At 47.2% G+C, this 20,450-nt stretch overlaps 2 protein-coding genes and 1 long non-coding RNA gene across 3 annotated transcripts; 1 reads left to right on the top strand and 2 right to left on the bottom strand.

Annotated features, from left to right (window-relative positions):
* The first annotated feature begins 100 nt into the window (after positions 1 to 100).
* Positions 101 to 10,992, top strand: LOC311008896 (sodium/potassium-transporting ATPase subunit beta-2-like). Its single transcript, XM_084002836.1, is given in 10 exon segments — positions 101 to 743; positions 4,491 to 4,573; positions 4,575 to 4,620; positions 4,710 to 4,814; positions 5,056 to 5,135; positions 5,288 to 5,413; positions 5,637 to 5,696; positions 6,026 to 6,052; positions 9,446 to 9,541; positions 9,697 to 10,992. Coding segments are annotated over 10 exon segments (894 nt in total). The 5' UTR covers positions 101 to 637; the 3' UTR covers positions 9,862 to 10,992.
* A 950-nt stretch (positions 10,993 to 11,942) lies between these two features.
* LOC311008684 lies at positions 11,943 to 12,594 on the bottom strand. The gene is made up of 2 exons (XR_014596547.1): positions 12,474 to 12,594; positions 11,943 to 12,429 (listed from the first exon to the last, which is right to left on the bottom strand). It is a non-coding gene; the product is annotated as an uncharacterized lncRNA (long non-coding RNA).
* Positions 12,595 to 13,048: 454 nt separating this feature from the next.
* LOC311008683 (high mobility group protein B2-like) lies at positions 13,049 to 20,107 on the bottom strand. The gene is made up of 5 exons (XM_084002492.1): positions 19,951 to 20,107; positions 18,123 to 18,281; positions 15,760 to 15,911; positions 14,419 to 14,593; positions 13,049 to 13,178 (listed from the first exon to the last, which is right to left on the bottom strand). The coding sequence occupies exons 2-5, from the start codon at positions 18,270 to 18,272 to the stop codon at positions 13,050 to 13,052; spliced, it is 606 nt and encodes a 201-aa protein (XP_083858618.1). The 5' UTR covers positions 18,273 to 18,281; positions 19,951 to 20,107; the 3' UTR covers position 13,049.
* Positions 20,108 to 20,450: the final 343 nt, after the last annotated feature.

Raw genomic sequence — 20,450 nt, 5'->3', positions numbered from 1 at the left:
GAAACTCAGAGTTGTAGTTTACTAGTAGTAGGCTACTACTGTTAACTATAATACTACTATGATAAACAGCCGTATTATAGTAAACAGTAGTGCTATAATGAATAGTGTAATTCTTTCAGTGGTAGTATTATTGTAAACAGTGGTATTATAAACGTATATTCTTACTATAGTAAACAGTAGGACTATGAACAAACAGTTTTTCTTTATTATTACACAGTTCATAGTAAACAAGACGTCATCCAAAGTAAACTGATCGACCAGAAACAAACTGTGGCGTCAGAGACGTGTGAGAGACGTCATCGGTCACGTCACACAGTTTGCAGAGGGCGGAGTCCGGCTGATGCAGCCCCTCTGTGATTGGCGTGTGATGGGAGATGGTGTGACGTCACGGCGTGTAGGGGGAGGAGGAGGCAACCCGCAGTGACTCCGTCCTGTCTGTCTCTCCGTCCTGTCTGTCTCTCCGTCTCATCTGATCGACGTCGACCCGCCGGATCGATACACCGACACGGATCCCGTTTAACGTCGGTATCCAGGCAGCTGCAGCAGCGGCGGGAGGCGCGCGCCGTCATCGCGAGGACACCGTCGGAGCCACAGACGCAGCCACAGACCGACCTCCATCTTCATCCTCAGCATCATCATGTCCGGCGCCAAGGACGAGGACCGCAAAGGCTCCAGCGAGTGGCGGGAGTTCTTCTGGAACCCGCGAACCCACGAGCTGCTGGGACGAACCGCCTCGAGCTGGGGTGAGTCCCGACCCGGGTCTGTGTGACCCAGGTCCGCCAGTGTCCGCCAGGGTCCGTCTCAGTCCTCTGACCTCAGTTTAAATCCTCTTTATTGACATGGACACACTGAGTATCTCTCTCTCTCTCTCTCTCTCTCTCTCTCTCTCTCTCTCTCTCTCTCTCTCTCTCTCTCTCCTCTCCCCCTCTCTCTCTCTCCCCCTCTCTCTGTCTCCCCCCTCTCTCTCCCTCTCTCTGTCTCCTCTCTCTCCTCCTCTCCCCCCTCTCTCTCTCTCTCCCCCTCTCTCTGTCTCCCCCCTCTCTCTCCCACTCTCTCTGTCTCCTCTCTCTCCCCCTCTCTCTGTCTCCTCTCTCTCCTCCCCCCCCTCCTCTCTCTCCCTCCTCCTCTCTCCCCCCTCCTCTCTCCCTCCCCCTCGCCTCTCTCCCTCCCCCCCTCCTCTCTCCCTCTCCCCCTCTCTCCGTCTCTCTCCTCTCTGTGTATTGATGAGCAGCGGTTCTGATGATCGATTATAGATGATCAGGTCTTTAACAGCAGTAACATGAGGAACTGAATGACCACTTTATTAATAACGCCTTACAACCTTATGATTGTGAATTAACCATTTCAAACACTCTGATTGGTCCAGAAGGAAAGTTGTGTTGGTCTCTGTGGGATCTGAGAGGTTTGGTTGCCACAACAACTGTCTGTCTCACTGTCTGTCTCACTGTCTGTCTCACTGTCTCCATCAGGCTGACGTTAGCACAGATTAGCTAGTTTAGGTTAGTCGCCCCGGCAACAATAACCCATAGAATTACCAACCAAACAACAGACAGCAGCAACAACTAGACCAGTTACCTATATGGACCAATTACCTGTATGGACCAGTTACCTGTAAGGACCAGTTACCTGTACGGACCGGATACCTGTATGGACCCATGAGGTGGCATGGAGTGAGGTGGCGTAGCGTGGAGTGAGGTGGCGTGGAGCGAGGTGGGGTGGAGTGAGGTGGAGTGAGGTTGAGTGGAGTGAGGTGGCGTGGAGTGAGGTGAGGTGGAATGGAGTGAGGTGGCGTGGAGTGATGTTGCGTGGAGTGAGGTGGCGTGGAGTGAGGTGAGGTGGAATGGACTGGAGTGAGGGGGAGTGAGGTGGAGTGAGGTGGCGTGGAGTGGACTGAGGTGGAATGGAGTGAGGTGGCGTGGAGTGAGGGGGAGTGAGGTGGAGTGGAGTGAGACGGTGTGGAGTGATGTTGAGTGGAGTGAGGTGGAGTGATGTGGCGTGGACTGGAGTGAGGGGGAGTGAGGTGGAGTGGAGTGAGGGGGAGTGAGGTGGAGTGGAGTGAGGGGGAGTGAGGTGGAGTGGAGTGAGGTGGAGTGACCTTTTCTTTCTGTGTTACTGAAACCAAATTGTTTGTGACCACATCTGATGTGTTAAAATGTTGTACTGTCCCTTTAAGATGTCGGGGGGAGGGGGGGATAGATTACACTCTGTCTGCTTAATCCAGATTAACAAACACACTTCACTTTATTGTGCGTCCTTCAGTCTCCATCCACTGCCCCATTGCATGATGGGAATACTGACATCATCAAAGTATAGTTATGTAAAGCCAGAGCAGACTTCAGATCAGTTTCCTATTTAGAGACCGTACAGGTAACTGGTCCATACAGGTAACTGGTCCGTACAGGTAACTGGTCCATATAGGTAACTGGTCCATACAGGTAACTGGTCCGTACAGGTAACTGGTCCATACAGGTAACTGGTCCATACAGGTAACTCGTCCATACAGGTAACTGGTCCATACAGGTAACTGGTCCTTACAGGTAACTGGTCCATACAGGTAACTGGTCCATATAGGTAAACTAGTCCGTACAGGTAACTGGTCCATACAGTTAACTGGACCTTACAGGTAAACTCGTCCGTACAGGTAACTGGTCCATACAGGTAACTGGTCCGTACAGGTAACTGGTCCATACAGGTAACTGGTCCATACAGGTAACTGGTCCGTACAGGTAACTGGTCCATACAGGTAACTGGTCCATACAGGTAACTGGACCGTACAGGTAAACTAGTCTGTACAGGTAAACTAGTCTGTACAGGTAACTGGTCCATGCAGGTAACTGGTCCGTACAAGTAACTGGTCCACCTCATGCCATATGTATGGTGACAATAGGAGCACGGTGTTAAGAACCAGGACAGGGATCAGGGACTGAAGTGATCCTGTTAGTAGAGGACTCGTTTAATGGGGAAACTTTAACAGGTTCAACCCCCCCCCCCCCCCAGCAGCTTAGAGATGATCAGTGTCACGGTAACGTGAGCATCAGTGATGTTGCTATGGTTATGAATCATTTTGTATTGAGAGCAGCGATTCAACCAATCAGAGCGCAGTAAAAAATACATACTGATGTAAATGACGAGAGAGTGAGAGATTATACCCTCCCCCACACACACTGAATGTAGGTCATCAGCAGGGGGCGGGGCTTAACTCAAGAGGATTATTAAAGATGACATGTAGAGGAGGAGAGGATGAAACATGTCTAACTGATCCTGCTCTTCTACCTGGTCTTCTCACCATGTGGTCTAACAGTGTCCCCCTCCCCCCCAGGCCTGATCCTGCTCTTCTACCTGGTCTTCTCACCATGTGGTCTAACAGTGTCCCCCCTCCCTGCCCCCCCAGGCCTGATCCTGCTCTTCTACCTGGTCTTCTCACCATGTGGTCTAACAGTGTCCCCCCTCCCTGCCCCCCCAGGCCTGATCCTGCTCTTCTACCTGGTCTTCTACCTGGTCTTCTCACCATGTGGTCTAACAGTGTCCCCCCTCCCCCAGGCCTGATCCTGCTCTTCAACCTGGTCTTCTCACCATGTGGTCTAACAGTGTCCCCCCCCCACCCCAGCCTCATCCTGGTCTTCTACCTGGTCTTCTCACCATGTGGTCTAACAGTGTCCCCCTCCCCCCCAGGCCTGATCCTGCTCTTCTACCTGGTCTTCTCACCATGTGGTCTAACAGTGTCCCCCCTCCCTGCCCCCCCAGGCCTGATCCTGCTCTTCTACCTGGTCTTCTACCTGGTCTTCTCACCATGTGGTCTAACAGTGTCCCCCCTCCCCCAGGCCTGATCCTGCTCTTCAACCTGGTCTTCTCACCATGTGGTCTAACAGTGTCCCCCCCCACCCCAGGCCTCATCCTGGTCTTCTACCTGGTCTTCTCACCATGTGGTCTAACAGTGTCCCCCCTCCCCCCAGGCCTGATCCTGCTCTTCTACCTGGTCTTCTACCTGGTCTTCTCACCATGTGGTCTAACAGTGTCCCCCCTCCCCCCAGGCCTGATCCTGCTCTTCTACCTGGTCTTCTACCTGGTCTTCTCACCATGTGGTCTAACAGTGTCCCCCCCCACCCCAGGCCTCATCCTGGTCTTCTACCTGGTCTTCTCACCATGTGGTCTAACAGTGTCCCCCCTCCCCCCAGGCCTGATCCTGCTCTTCTACCTGGTCTTCTACCTGGTCTTCTCACCATGTGGTCTAAAAGTGTCCCCCCTCCCCCCAGGCCTGATCCTGCTCTTCTACCTGGTCTTCTACCTGGTCTTCTCACCATGTGGTCTAACAGTGTCCCCCCTCCCCCCCAGGCCTGTTCCTGCTCTTCTACCTGGTCTTCTACCTGGTCTCCTCACCATGTGGTCTAACAGTGTCCCCCCTCCCCCCCCAGCCTGATCCTGCTCTTCTACCTGGTCTTCTACCTGGTCTTCTCACCATGTGGTCTAACAGTGTCCCCCCTCCCCCCCAGGCCTGATCCTGCTCTTCTACCTGGTCTTCTACCTGTTCCTGGCGGGGATGTTCGTTCTCACCATGTACATCATGCTGCTGACCGCTTGATGACTACAAGCCCACCTGGCAGGACCGTCTGACTACTCCAGGTACCACCCCCCCCCCCCCCCCCCTCCTGGTTGCTAGGTGTGGATTCAGAGGGCTGATTGGTTCACGGGGACATGTGGTTTGGTTTCAGGGATGATGATTCGTCCGAAGGGCGATCAGCTGGAAATCACTTTCTCAGTGTCAGAAACGGAGAGCTGGGACGGATTAGTCCAGAACCTCAACAGCTTCCTGTCCCGTAAGAACGACCTGTCTGTCTACCTGTCTGTCCACCTGTCCCATAAGACGCTCGCTGTTTGACTACCTGTCTGTCTACCTGTCTGTCCACCTGAAAACACTCTGATTGGATGATGTCATCACAAAAGGCAGTGAAGTGCGACTCCTTAACCTGCAAACTAATGACCTGTCTCTCTCTGTGTCTACCTGTCTGTCTTTCTCTGTGTCTGCCTGTCTCTCTCTGTCTACCTGTCTGTCTGCAGCATACAATGACAGCTATCAGGTTCAGACCAATGATAACTGCTCTCCAGATCAATACTTCATTCAAGAGGACAGTGGAGAGGTAAACCTGTCTGCCTATCTCCCCCTCTACCCATCTGTCTCTCAGTCTGTCTCACACTCCATCTGTCTGTCTCTCGGCTCATCTCATCCTCTACCTGTCTGTCTCATCCTCTACCTGTCTGTCTCACCCTCCACCTGTCTGTCTCTCTACAGGTCAGGAACAATCCCAAGCGTTCCTGTCAGTTCAATCGGACCATGTTGGAGGAGTGTTCTGGGATTTCAGATCGTTTCTATGGTTACAGCCGAGGTCAGCCCTGTATCCTCATCAAACTGAACCGGGTACGTTAACCTCTCCCCCCAGAGACCAGCAGACTAAACCAGAACCAGAACCAGAACCGCCTATCCTGCATGATGAACCCTAACCCTGCAGTGATATGATCCAGACTTCAGGGCTTTAACAAATATAATTACAAAGTAGTTTCTAACTTAGTAATCTAACTGTCTACCTGTCTGTCTAACTGTTTACCTGTCTGTCTATCTGTCTACCTGTCTGTCCCTCCAGGTGATTGGTATGCTGCCGGGGAAGGACGGTCAGTCTCCTTTTGTCACCTGTGGAGCCAAGGTCTGAATCTGTCTGTCTCAATCTGTCTGTCTGTCTCAAGCTGTCTGTCTCAATCTGTCTATCTCAATCTGTCTGTCCGTCTGAACCTGTCTGTGTGAATCTGTCTCTCTGAATCTGTCTGTCTGAATCTGTATGTCTCTCTGAATCTGTCTGTCTCAATCGGTATGTCTGTCTGAATCTGTGTGAATCTGTCTCTCTGAACATGTCTGTCTGAATCTGTCTGCCTCTGAACCTGTCTGTCTGAATCTGTCTGTCTCTGAACCTGTCTGTGTGTGTGTCTGTCTGTCAGTAGCTCATGTGCTGTCTCCATCTTTTCGTCCTTCCATCAGAGGTACAGAGTGGAGAAAGATGAGTGGGTAAGAACAGTAAAAAGGAAGATGGAACGTAGAACCAGAGTCTCAACATGTAGAACCAGAGTCACAACTTAGAACCAGAGTCACAACTTAGAACCAGAGTCACAACGTAGAACCAGAGTCACAACATGTAGAACCAGAGTCACAACTTAGAACCAGAGTCACAACACGTAGAACCAGAGTCACAACGTAGAACCAGAGTCTCAACATGTAGAACCAGAGTCACAACTTAGAACCAGAGTCACAACTTAGAACCAGAGTCACAACGTAGAACCAGAGTCACAACATGTAGAACCAGAGTCACAACTTAGAACCAGAGTCACAACATGTAGAACCAGAGTCACAACTGAGAACCAGAGTCACAACACGTAGAACCAGAGTCACAACGTAGAACCAGAGTCTCAACATGTAGAACCAAAGTCTCAACATGTAGAACCAGAGTCTCAACATGTAGAACCAGAGTCACAACATGTAGAACCAGAGTCACAACGTAGAACCAGAGTCTCAACATGTAGAACCAGAGTCACAACGTAGAACCAGAGTCTCAACACGTAGAACCAGAGTCACAACATGTAGAACCAGAGTCACAACTTAGAACCAGAGTCACAACACGTAGAACCAGAGTCACAACGTAGAACCAGAGTCACAACATGTAGAACCAGAGTCACAACATGTAGAACCAGAGTCACAACGTAGAGCCAGAGTCACAACATGTAGAACCAGAGTCTCAACATGTAGAACCAGAGTCACAACTTAGAACCAGAGTCACAACTTAGAACCAGAGTCACAACTTAGAACCAGAGTCACAACGTAGAACCAGAGTCACAACATGTAGAACCAGAGTCACAACTTAGAACCAGAGTCACAACACGTAGAACCAGAGTCACAACGTAGAACCAGAGTCTCAACATGTAGAACCAGAGTCACAACTTAGAACCAGAGTCACAACTTAGAACCAGAGTCACAACGTAGAACCAGAGTCACAACATGTAGAACCAGAGTCACAACTTAGAACCAGAGTCACAACATGTAGAACCAGAGTCACAACTGAGAACCAGAGTCACAACACGTAGAACCAGAGTCACAACGTAGAACCAGAGTCTCAACATGTAGAACCAAAGTCTCAACATGTAGAACCAGAGTCTCAACATGTAGAACCAGAGTCACAACATGTAGAACCAGAGTCACAACGTAGAACCAGAGTCTCAACATGTAGAACCAGAGTCACAACGTAGAACCAGAGTCTCAACACGTAGAACCAGAGTCACAACATGTAGAACCAGAGTCACAACTTAGAACCAGAGTCACAACACGTAGAACCAGAGTCACAACGTAGAACCAGAGTCACAACATGTAGAACCAGAGTCACAACATGTAGAACCAGAGTCACAACGTAGAGCCAGAGTCACAACATGTAGAACCAGAGTCTCAACATGTAGAACCAGAGTCACAACTTAGAACCAGAGTCACAACTTAGAACCAGAGTCACAACGTAGAACCAGAGTCACAACATGTAGAACCAGAGTCACAACTTAGAACCAGAGTCACAACATGTAGAACCAGAGTCACAACTGAGAACCAGAGTCACAACACGTAGAACCAGAGTCACAACGTAGAACCAGAGTCTCAACATGTAGAACCAAAGTCTCAACATGTAGAACCAGAGTCTCAACATGTAGAACCAGAGTCACAACATGTAGAACCAGAGTCACAACGTAGAACCAGAGTCTCAACACGTAGAACCAGAGTCACAACATGTAGAACCAGAGTCACAACTTAGAACCAGAGTCACAACACGTAGAACCAGAGTCACAACGTAGAACCAGAGTCACAACATGTAGAACCAGAGTCACAACATGTAGAACCAGAGTCACAACGTAGAGCCAGAGTCACAACATGTAGAACCAGAGTCACAACGTAGAACCAGAGTCACAACATGTAGAACCAGAGTCACAACGTAGAACCAGAGTCACAACATGTAGAACCAGAGTCTCAACATGTAGAACCAGAGTCACAACGTAGAACCAGAGTCTCAACACGTAGAACCAGAGTCACAACATGTAGAACCAGAGTCACAACTTAGAACCAGAGTCACAACACGTAGAACCAGAGTCACAACTTAGAACCAGAGTCACAACGTAGAACCACAAAGTCACAACATGTAGAACCACAGAGTCACAACTTGGAACCAGAGTCACAACATGTAGAACCACAAAGTCACAATGTAGAACCAGAGTCACAACATGTAGAACCACAGAATCACAACATGTAGAACCACAGAATCACAACATGAAGAACCACAAAGTCACAACTTAGAACCAGAGTCACAACGTAGAACCACAAAGTCACAACATGTAGAACCACAGAGTCACAACTTGGAACCAGAGTCACAACATGTAGAACCACAAAGTCACAACGTAGAACCAGAGTCACAACATGTAGAACCACAGAGTCACAACATGTAGAACCACAAAGTCACAACGTAGAACCACAAAGTCACAACATGTAGAACCACAGAGTCACAACGTAGAACCACAAAGTCACAACATGTAGAACCAGAGTCACAACATGTAGAACCACAGAGTCACAACTTAGAAGCAGAGTCTCAACGCAGAACCAGAGTCACAACATGTAGAACCACAGAGTCACAACTTAGAACCAGAGTCACAACATGTAGAACCACAGAGTCACAACTTAGAAGCAGAGTCTCAACGTAGAACCAGAATAACAACATGTAGAACCACAGAGTCACAACTTAGAACCAGAGTCACAACATGTAGAACCACAGAGTCACAACTTAGAAGCAGAGTCTCAACGTAGAACCAGAATCACAACATGTAGAACCAGAGTCACAACATGTAGAACCAGAGTCACAACTTAGAACCAGAGTCTCAACGTAGAACCAGAATCACAACATGTAGAACCAGAGTCACAACATGTAGAACCAGAGTCACAACATGTAGAACCACAGAGTCACAACTTAGAAGCAGAGTCTCAACGCAGAACCAGAGTCACAACATGTAGAACCACAGAGTCACAACTTAGAACCAGAGTCACAACATGTAGAACCACAGAGTCACAACTTAGAAGCAGAGTCTCAACGTAGAACCAGAATAACAACATGTAGAACCACAGAGTCACAACTTAGAACCAGAGTCACAACATGTAGAACCACAGAGTCACAACTTAGAAGCAGAGTCTCAACGTAGAACCAGAATCACAACATGTAGAACCACAGAGTCACAACTTAGAACCAGAGTCACAACATGTAGAACCAGAAGCTCTCCTGTTTTAAGTTTCTGTATGAATTTCAGTATATTGATCACTGATCTGAAGTGAGGTATTGATTAGTGTGTGTGTGTGTGTGTGTGTGTGTGTGTGTGTGTGTGTGTGCAGAGAGAGGACAATGATAAGATCGGACCTCTGGCCTATTATCCTCCCAATGGAACCTTCAACCTCATGTACTACCCGTACTACGGCAAGAAAGCACAGGTAACTCTCAGTCCAGGTCTTCATAGATCCGGGTCAGCACCTCTTCTAGACCTATATCAGTACATCAAGTCTCATAAGGATCATGTAGACCCAGTAGATCCGGTAGACTTCATGTTCTGCAGTGAGGTCTGTGTGTGATGTGTTTAATGTCCTAGGTGAACTACACTCAGCCGCTGGTGGCCGTGAAGTTCCTGAACGCCTCGCTGAACACGGACATCAACGTCGAGTGTAAAATCAACTCCAACACGCTCGCCGAAGGCGGCGAGAGAGACAAGTTCGCTGGACGGGTTTCCTTCAAGCTGCGGATCAACGACAAGTAGAGAACGCTGCACCAGTCCCATGTTAGTCCACCTGTTAGAACCCGCTAGAACCCGTTAGTACCCCACAATGCGTACACTGACTGTTACAGTATTTGTCCCCGATAGTTAAAGCCCACCGAAACACTCACCCTGTAACCGACCAATCAGCACGCACGCTGCCATGCCACTGACAGGCGGAGCTTCACCTCCACCAATCTGCATGAAGACCAAGCTATTGCTCACACAGCTGATCAACAATTTATTCATTACTTGTTTATTTTGGGTTATTTATTACTTCTTTTTTTTTTTTTTTTTTTTATCATCACGGAGTTTTAAAGGTTCCCAGACATTCAGGAAAACCTGGTTTCATAAGCCAGTTGAAAATCTAAATGACAAGCCATGAAATGGAACTAGTTCAGTAACGAGAACAGGAACCAGAGCAGGAACCAGTCCCGAAACCAGAGCACAAACCAGTCCAGAAACCAGAGCAGGAACCAGGACAGGAATGAGTCCAAAAACCAGAGCACAAACCAGGACACTAACCAGTCCAGAAACCAGAACAGGAACGAGTCCAGAAACCAGAACAGTAACTAATCTACTAACCAGAGCACAGACCAGAACAGGAACCAGTCCAGAAACCAGAACCAGGTGACATTCTCACAACTTTGTTCTGGAGCTTTCATTCATATCAGAAACCAGACCTGGAACCACTTCAGGAACAGGGTCACGGTTGGTCTCCTTGTGTGCCGCCATGGAAGCAGCTGAATCCACCGCCAATCAGATACTAGCTTGAGTAGCCATGGCAACAGTATTGGTGTTCGATGTCATATCTTTCATATTCATTGTCTTGTGAGTTTATTAGATAATTAATTAGTGTATTTGGCTGACGAAGTCCTTGTTTTTGTTCATGATTTATTTGCCTACCATCACCATGACAACAAGGCCATGTGACACAGTCTCCTCACCTGTCAATCACTCTATTGTGCCACGTGGAAACGCCCCTCCCCACCTGTACTGCTCTCCACCAATCGTCTTCCTTGAAAAGGTGAACAGCCAATCAGGTCCTGCTGTGTGATGTCACGATACTTCTTTGTGATTGGTTTATTTCTCCTGATGGACATGTCCCGGTGTTTTACCAACAATAAAAAACTAAGAAACAAACACTAGCAACAAATGTGTTCTTCTGTTTAAAGACTACAAACTAACACTTCAGTTTAAAGACTACAAACTAACACTTCAGTTTAAAGACTAAAAACTAACACTTCAGTTTAAAGACTACAAACTAACACTTCAGTTTAAAGACTACAAACTAACACTTGTTTAAAGACTACAAACTAACACTTCTGTTTAAAGACTACAAACTAACACTTGTTTAAAGACTACAAACTAACACTTCTGTTTAAAGACTACAAACTAACACTTGTTTAAAGACTACAAACTAACACTTCTGTTTAAAGACTACAAACTAACACTTCTGTTTAAAGACTACAAACTAACACTTGTTTAAAGACTACAAACTAACACTTCTGTTTAAAGACTACAAACTAACACTTCTGTTTAAAGACTACAAACTAACACTTGTTTAAAGACTACAAACTAACACTTCTGTTTAAAGACTACAAACTAACACTTCTGTTTAAAGACTACAAACTAACACTTGTTTAAAGACTACAAACTAACACTTCAGTTTAAAGACTACAAACTAACACTTCAGTTTAAAGACTAAAAACTAACACTTCAGTTTAAAGACTACAAACTAACACTTCTGTTTAAAGACTACAAACTAAAACTTCTGTTTAAAGACTACAAACTAACACTTCAGTTTAAAGACTACAAACTAAAACTTCTGTTTAAAGACTACAAACTTCTGTTTAAAGACTACAAACTAACACTTCTGTTTAGCTAGCTAACTGTCAATCAGCACGTAACCCCGCCCCCTAAAGCGTCCCCTGCTTTCTGGTCCAAATAGACCATAATGTACTAACTTAACATCATGCTGGTTTGAAGAAGACCGACTGAGCTGGACTCTAGAGGGTCGAGGGGACCGGGTCCGAGGGGTCCGGGTCCGTGACGTAGGAGAAGTGAAGAAAAAGGAGCAGACGTGGTTTTTCCCTCAGATGGTTTTATTATAAAAAGTTTTAGTTTCTACACTGACAGCGAACAAAGAACAGAAAACAATAAACCTCCAGTAAGAAAATAAAAAACAACATGATGATGACGAGGAGAGGGAAGAGGGAGCAGGGGTTTCCATGGTAACACACAGGGGCAGGGGGGTAACCATGGTAACAGTGAGGGGGGTGTTACTGTACTGTTGTCTGGTGATGCTTAACTTCTGATGACCTCCAACACACACACACACACTCACTCTCTCTCAAACACTCTCTCTTGCACATACACACAAACACACACTGTGTGAGCGTGTTTCAGAGTGACCTGTCTGTCTCTCTGTCTGTCTCTCAACACTGATGAACATTATAAACAATTAAAATTTAAAATCCCATTAAAATCTGATGTTTGTAACGAAGATCCAGCTTGGTCATGTGACCTGGTGGGAACTACATCCTGGTATCTCCAGTTTGGCCATGTGACCTGGTGGGAGTTACATCCTGGTAGCTCCGGCTTGGTCATGTGACCTGGTGGGAACTACATCCTGTATCTCCAGCTTGGTCATGTGACCTGGTGGGAACTACATCCTGTATCTCCAGCTTGGTCATGTGACCTGGTGGGAACTACATCCTGTATCTCCAGCTTGGTCATGTGGGCATCCTGGTATCTCCACAGGCGTTAACTGGGATAACACTGGTGAGACGACCAGGTGCCGTAATCAGCTGTTGCCGTGGCGATAATGCATGTGCCATGACCTCAGAGCAGTGGGACGTCTTCAGGTGTCTTGTAGTGTTTGGACAGGGTGTCTTTAAAGACATGGCGAGCAGGACTGTGGACCGGCTAAGACCACTTGGCGATCCGCCTGTCCATGTCTGAGGTTGGAGGTCAGGAAGGGCCCAAGCAAGACCAGACCAGACCAGACCAGACCAGGACACAGCTGTGATGACTGGCTCACTGTGCCTTTAAAGACATGATGTCCTCTGATTGGACAGCTGCAACACTGTACCTGTCTAGCCTCTGAAACACACTCACACCTACCTGTCTCTCTCTTTCTCTATCTCTTTCACACTTTCAGTCTTTCATCCAGCTGCAACTCTTCCTCTCTACTCGTCGTCATCATCGTCGTCGTCATCATCCTCTCCCTCGTCATCCTCCTCTTCCTCTCCTCCCTGAGCTGAAGAGCCGGGATTCCTGGCATAGGTGGTGCCGCCGCCGCGGTACGCCACCATGTCCTGTAGGAAAGACAGTCAGACAGACAGTTGAGTCATCCTGTCCCTCCGAGTCTGATTACTAACATCCTGTCCCTCCGAGTCTGATTACTAACATCCTGTCCCTCCGAGTCTGATTACTAACATCCTGTCCCTCCGAGTCTCAGGACAAACATCCTGTCCCTCCGAGTCTGATTACTAACATCCTGTCCCTCCGAGTCTCAGGACAAACATCCTGTCCCTCCGAGTCTCAGGACAAACATCCTGTCCCTCCGAGTCTGATTACTAACATCCTGTCCCTCAGAGTCTGATTACTAACATCCTGTTCCTCAGAGTCTGATTACTAACGTCCTGTCCCTCCGAGTCTCAGGACAAACATCCTGTTCCTCAGAGTCTGATTACTAACGTCCTGTCCCTCCGAGTCTCAGGACAAACATCCTGTTCCTCAGAGTCTGATTACTAACATCCTGTCCCTCTGAGTCTGATTACTAACATCCTGTCCCTCCGAGTCTGATTACTAACATCCTGTCCCTCCGAGTCTGATTACTAACATCCTGTCCCTCCGAGTCTGATTACTAACATCCTGTCCCTCCGAGTCTCAGTACTAACATCCTGTCCCTCCGAGTCTGATTACTAACATCCTGTCCCTCCGAGTCTCAGTACTAACATCCTGTCCCTCCGAGTCTGATTACTAACATCCTGTCCCTCAGAGTCTGATTACTAACGTCCTGTCCCTCCGAGTCTGATTACTAACGTCCTGTCCCTCAGAGTCTCAGTACTAACATCCTGTCCCTCCGAGTCTCAGGACTAACATCCTGTTCCTCAGAGTCTGATTATTAACGCCCTGTCCCTCCGAGTCTGATTACTAACATCCTGTCCCTCTGAGTCTGATTACTAACATCCTGTTCCTCAGAGTCTGATTACTAACATCCTGTCCCTCCGAGTCTGATTACTAACATCCTGTCCCTCCGAGTCTCAGTACTAACATCCTGTCCCTCAGAGTCTCAGTACTAACAACCTGTCTCTCAGAGTCTCAGGACTAACATCCTGTCTCTCAGTCTCAGTACTAACATCCTGTCCCTCAGAGTCTCAGTACTAACATCCTGTCCCTCAGAGTCTCAGTACTAACAACCTGTCTCTCAGAGTCTCAGGACTAACATCCTGTCCCTCAGAGTCTCAGTACTAACATCCTGTCTCTCAGAGTCTCAGTACTAACAACCTGTCTCTCAGAGTCTCAGGACTAACATCCTGTCCAGGGTCTCACCCGGTCATATTTCTCTCGTAGTTTCTGGGCCTTCTCCTCGTAGGGAAGTTTCTCAGACTGGGACAGTTTGCTCCACATCTCTCCCAGCCTCTTGGCACAGTCTCCTATAGAGAGACCTGGATACTGCTGCTTCACACTGGGACGGTACTCACTGCAGAAGACAAAGAACGCAGACCTGGGGACAGACAGACATGTCAATATTATTATTGCACTAGAAACAATGCATTGAGGTGATGCGTTCAAATGTTTCATCAGAGCAGAGATCAGCTGTTACAGTCAGGTCTAACAGTCTAGAGATCAGCTGTTACAGTCAGGTCTAACAGACCAGAGATCAGCTGTTACAGTCAGGTCTAACAGACTAGAGATCAGCTGTTACAGTCAGGTCTAACAGACCAGAGATCAGCTGTTACAGTCAGGTCTAACAGACCAGAGATCAGCTGTTACAGTCAGGTCTAACAGACCAGAGATCAGCTGTTACAGTCAGGTCTAACAGTCTAGAGATCAGCTGTTACAGTCAGGTCTAACAGTCTAGAGATCAGCTGTTACAGTCAAGTCTAACAGACCAGAGATCAGCTGTTACAGTCAGGTCTAACAGACCAGAGATCAGCTGTTACAGTCAGGTCTAACAGTCTAGAGATCAGCTGTTACAGTCAGGTCTAATAGTCTAGAGATCAGCTGTTACAGTCAGGTCTAATAGTCTAGAGATCAGCTGTTACAGTCAGGTCTAACAGACCAGAGATCAGCTGTTACAGTCAGGTCTAACAGTCTAGAGATCAGCTGTTACAGTCAGGTCTAACAGTCTAGAGATCAGCTGTTACAGTCAGGTCTAACAGTCTAGAGATCAGCTGTTACAGTCAGGTCTAATAGTCTAGAGATCAGCTGTTACAGTCAGGTCTAACAGTCTAGAGATCAGCTGTTACAGTCAGGTCTAATAGTCTAGAGATCAGCTGTTACAGTCAGGTCTAATAGTCTAGAGATCAGCTGTTACAGTCAGGTCTAATAGTCTAGAGATCAGCTGTTACAGTCAGGTCTAACAGTCTAGAGATCAGCTGTTACAGTCAGGTCTAATAGTCTAGAGATCAGCTGTTACAGTCAGGTCTAATAGTCTAGAGATCAGCTGTTACAATCAGGTCTAACAGACCAGAGATCAGCTGTTACAGTCAGGTCTAACAGACTAGAGATGTTAGTCAAGTCTAACAGACTAGAGATCAGCTGTTAGTCAAGTCTAACAGACTAGAGATCAGCTGTTAGTCAAGTCTAACAGTCTAGAGATCAGCTGTTACAGTCAGGTCTAAACAGTCTAGAGTCCAGCTGTGTTACAGAGTTCCTCCTGTATCTTACGGGGGTCTTTTGGGTGCGTTGGGATCTTTCCTCTTGCGGCCCTTCTTTCCAAAGCCCTTGGGTGGGATGTAGTCTCTCATCTCATTGTTGTAACGCACCTTGTCGGCCTTGGCCATGTCCTCGAAACATTTCTTATCGCTGGCAGTCAGAGACTGAAAAGACAACACACACACACACAGTCAGTGTGTGATCTGATCTGATACACAGAAAAGGTAGAGACCAGACCATGTGGAGAAACCAGAGACTGTCTGTGGTCCCCCAGAGGTCTAGATAGTAGCTCACATTAGTCCAGAGACCAGAGCAGACTATGTGGAGGAACCAGAGACTGTCTGTGGTCTACGATAGGGCTGAACGATTTTAGGAAAAGATCTAATTGCGATTTTTCTGACAGATATTGCGATTTCGATTTGATTCACGATTTCCTTCAAATCAAGCTTCAGTGCAATATTCACAATGTACAGTAACATTAAAACATTGAATGCTATTACTCTAATGCAAGGATGAAAACTAAAGTTAAAAATTGCTTCCAAAGGAATTTATTAACAAGAAACATGCATGTTCATTCTTTAAAGTCCTTGACCAATGGCAGTTATTACAAATGAACTAAAAGAGCCATCTTTGACCGTCTTAAAATGTGCAAAAATCCTTAACTGTAATAATTTAATTGTAAATCAAATACAAAAACTGTTATTGAAATAAAATGACCCTTCTAAAAAATATGTCAGACATTAAAATAGGTGGGTCATTCATTTATTGGTTACCACTTCTTCTTTACACTCCGCGTATAGCTGTAGGACGGCAACCTGTTAGAGGTCGGTGCGGGAGGGAATCGTATATCTGTCCAGCGTGCGGAGGAGGTTTTTAAATCCGTCTTTCAAGTGTCTTCCGCTGCTCTTATCGTACGGAGTTACACTGGCAAAAGATGCTGTAATTGTAGTCTGTTTGCTACAGTGGGCCTGATCATCATTGTCACCGGACTTTTTCGTCATGCACGCGTCATGCAAATGTCTGTGGTGATTTTTCAAGTGCCGGTGTTGTGCCGTAATCAGCGCCCCTGCCGTGAAATGCACCCTCTCGCGGGAGATTATATCACCGGTATATATTGGTTGTGTTTCCGCTGGATGTTGCAACTTTAGCGCGACAGGTTTTGCACAGTACCCGTTTCTGGTGCACGTCTGCAGCCTCAAACCCGAAATACTCCCAAATGACGGACGTGCTGTTTAAATCCCCTAACTCCGCTTCTGGTCCAGTTGAAGTAATTTCTGACTAATTACAAATACGAGCAGGTTAATACTGATTGGTTAGCGTGACCTGTTCACGAGTAGTCTGATTGGTGAGCTTGGCAGGATGGTCGCGAGACGGCATGTATGTGTAAAATAGTTGACAACAGATCCTGGGTGAGTCAGGAGCGCTGCAAAAACCGCAGCTTTGGCGATCACATGATCGCGTTGTCTGAAATCGCAATTTCGGTCAGAAAACGATAAATCGTTCAGCCCTAGTCTACGATATGTTTTACCATTTCTGATTCAGTGACGACAGGAAGAGAATCTCAACACTGATCACCCAAATTATTAAATAAAAAAGTTGCTTCATTTGCAGCACCCGGCAATTAAATGGCTTTGGTTCAGACTCTACTTAATGCAGGTAATACCACACTGACTATGGAGAAAACCTGATGCCACCACACTACTAAACAGCACAACTGTCCCATTAATATCAACGAAAGCTTGGCTAAGCCCCGCCCCCACTATGCTACCAAAATAGTGCTACACAATATTATCCTGTTATTTTAATTTAGGCTCTATTTTTAACTTTTCCTACAATGACAGTGAGTCAGACAGCTTGTTAAAGTCACTCATGACGAGATTTACGATTTTTTATATATATATATATATATATATATATATTCTCTCATCTGACCCCGTGTACCTGTCTGCTGGTCTCATCTGACCCCCTCTACCCGTCTGCTGGTCTCATCTGACCCCGCCTAATGGCCTCATCTGACCCCCATCTACCTGTCTGCTGGTCTCATCTGACCCCCTCTACCCGTCTGCTGGCCTCATCTGACCCCGTCTACCCATCTGCTGGTCTCATCTGACCCCGTCTACCAGTCTGCTGGCCTCATCTGACCCCGTCTACCCATCTGCTGGTCTCATCTGACCCCGTCTACCAGTCTGCTGGCCTCATCTGACCCCGTCTACTGGTCTCATCTGACCCCATCTGCTGGTCTCACCTGTCCCCGTCTACCAGTCACATCTGACCCCGTCTACTGGTCTCATCTGACCCCATCTGCTGGTCTCACCTGTCCCCGTCTACCAGTCACATCTGACCCAGTCTACTGGTCTCATCTGTGTCCGTCTTACCTTCCATCTCTCAGAGCATTTCTTGGAGAACTCGGCGAAGTTGACAGACTGCTCAGGGTTCTTCTTCCGGTGTTCCTCTCGACACGTCTGGACAAAAAAGGCGTACGCGGACGTCTTTCCCTTCGGCTTATTGACGTCTTTACGCATCATAGTGGCGGCCTGGCAGTCAGACAGGTACAGATGAAACAGGAGAGTAGTGTTTAGTTCTAACTGATTAATGAGCAGATTTACAGCAGTACCTTTTTATTTTCAGCGTCACAAAATATAATCAACATAACAGTGCACAAACAATGATGCATGCACGTTAAGGGTTAAATGACAATTGCATTCATCATTATTTTCAATATTAATTATTCAGTCTGTCCCTCGGTTGATTCTTTATTGCAACATAAATCTGGAAATATAGAACAAACTTGCAGGATGTAAACCTGCTTATAATATCTTTCAGTTAATTAATTAATCATTTGATCTACAAACTATCAGAAAATAGAGACAGATGTTCATGATGTCCTGCAGTGCCGTCATCATAAAATTGTTTAATATCACATACAATAAAGAGCAGCAGGGATGTTATGTAAACGGTTATCATTTTACTTCCTGCAGACAAAAGGATCCATAAGCAGACAAATGATTGATAATCAATGCAGAACTGCATTACGTTTATTAATCACAGTTGAATTGTACACCACCTAATCAGAGATCAAAGGATGAATAAAACTGTTAAACAGAACAGATTAAGCACTGTTTAGCAGCATTAAATCTTTATTTGATTAAATCAAAACGTGAAATAAAAATAAATACATTTCGGTGGAATGACCCTTTAACCTACACGTCTGGTTTCTGTTCATTACATTTCACCTGAAGGCTGAAATGTTTTTGTAAAAACATAAATATAAACCATATTAAACAGCACATCAACTTTCGCCGCCTTCCGTTAGAAAGTCGCCGTTAAATGTAGGTGCCACGGTGGAAAACCGGCCATCGGTTTCCCCGGCTGAATAACAAAGAGAACAAAGTGGGGATCCATTTTCTCAACCGGGGAGCCAGGAGGCCCACCGACCCAGGCTGGACCCCCTTTGGGTCCGGGACGGTGCCGTGGCTCTCGCCGGAGCCCGGTTCCTCCGCTCCGCCTTTAACTGTTAGTGCATGAGCCACGGAGGGGAACGAAGACCGCAGCTAGCCGCGTCTTCTATGGAGATCTATGGTCTGCTGCAGTTAGCCTAGCCGTGCTAACAGACTAGCCCTGACAGAACAATGGGCCACCATTTGCTTCCCGCCCTCTGCGGAGCTAGCCGCCCCATCCCCCTCCGCTAGCAGCAGGCTAACTGGCTAGCAGGCAGATAAAAAAACATGTTTAAACGACATAAACACAATAAGGGGCTTTCTGTTAATACATGGACTTCATCTTGTAGCGGTGGTGCAGTTTTAGACCAAACGTGTTTGTTTGCAATGGAAATGTAATTTCGGCACACCAGCTACGCATTTTAAACGCAGGGCTCCGGCTATGCTCTGGAGAGGTCAGCGTTGTGTGGACGGGTAGAGGCTATTTCCTGACAGTCACACTCCATAATGGGCGTTTCGGGTTTACAACAACACGTCGCGAACAGTCCGTAGTAGTATGCACAGAGAAGGGGCTCTGACATGCGATCAACCGCCACATTCTGACCGTCACGGCGGCCATTTTATCCCTGTTTCCAGCCTCATTCACGGACCTTTTATTACAGGATTCTGCACCGAGGAAAAAACCCTCTGGGAAATCAAAGGCAGCTCATTGTCGGTAAATAATGTGACCCGAGTCCGGCAGAAGGAGGGTGAACTGAGTACTCACTCGTCTGGAGGGCCGGCTACGGGCTGAAGCTGACTTTGGGTCGTTTTTTCTGGTTTTTAGGGTTCTAGGCTGTTGTTGTTTGGTGGCTGAAGCAGCGACTGGAGACGTTGGTTCACTTTCAAACTGGGTCGAGCCAGAGCCCCCCAACAACGCCCCCCGTTGGTCATTCCTATTCAGGGGGCGGGGCCTCAGCCGGCCAACCTGGGCGGAGCTCGCGTGCGTACGCGTCTCCCCGGAGGGACGCAGGTCTACGCTCGTTGCTACACGGCTCCTCCTGCCCAGCAACGCCAGAAGGGCGGGAACTCTGCGCGTGCAGCGGGTGGGGCTAGTTTGTATTTATACGTCCAATTGGTCAGACATGGTGCATGTCAATCAATCAGCCAATCGGTGAAGAGGAGGAGGCGGGGCGACATGGCGGCGGTATTTGGGACTATAGTGGCGTTAAACTAGTGTTCATGGTGACGACGAGAGAATACATACAGAGAACATGTAAGCAGAGA

This window comes from Eutrigla gurnardus (assembly GCF_963514095.1).
Source record: "Eutrigla gurnardus genome assembly, chromosome: 23".
In the NCBI taxonomy this organism is placed as follows: domain Eukaryota; kingdom Metazoa; phylum Chordata; class Actinopteri; order Perciformes; family Triglidae; genus Eutrigla; species Eutrigla gurnardus.
The sequence above is the reverse complement of the archived record's forward strand: the minus strand, read 5'-3'. Positions and strand labels throughout refer to the sequence as shown.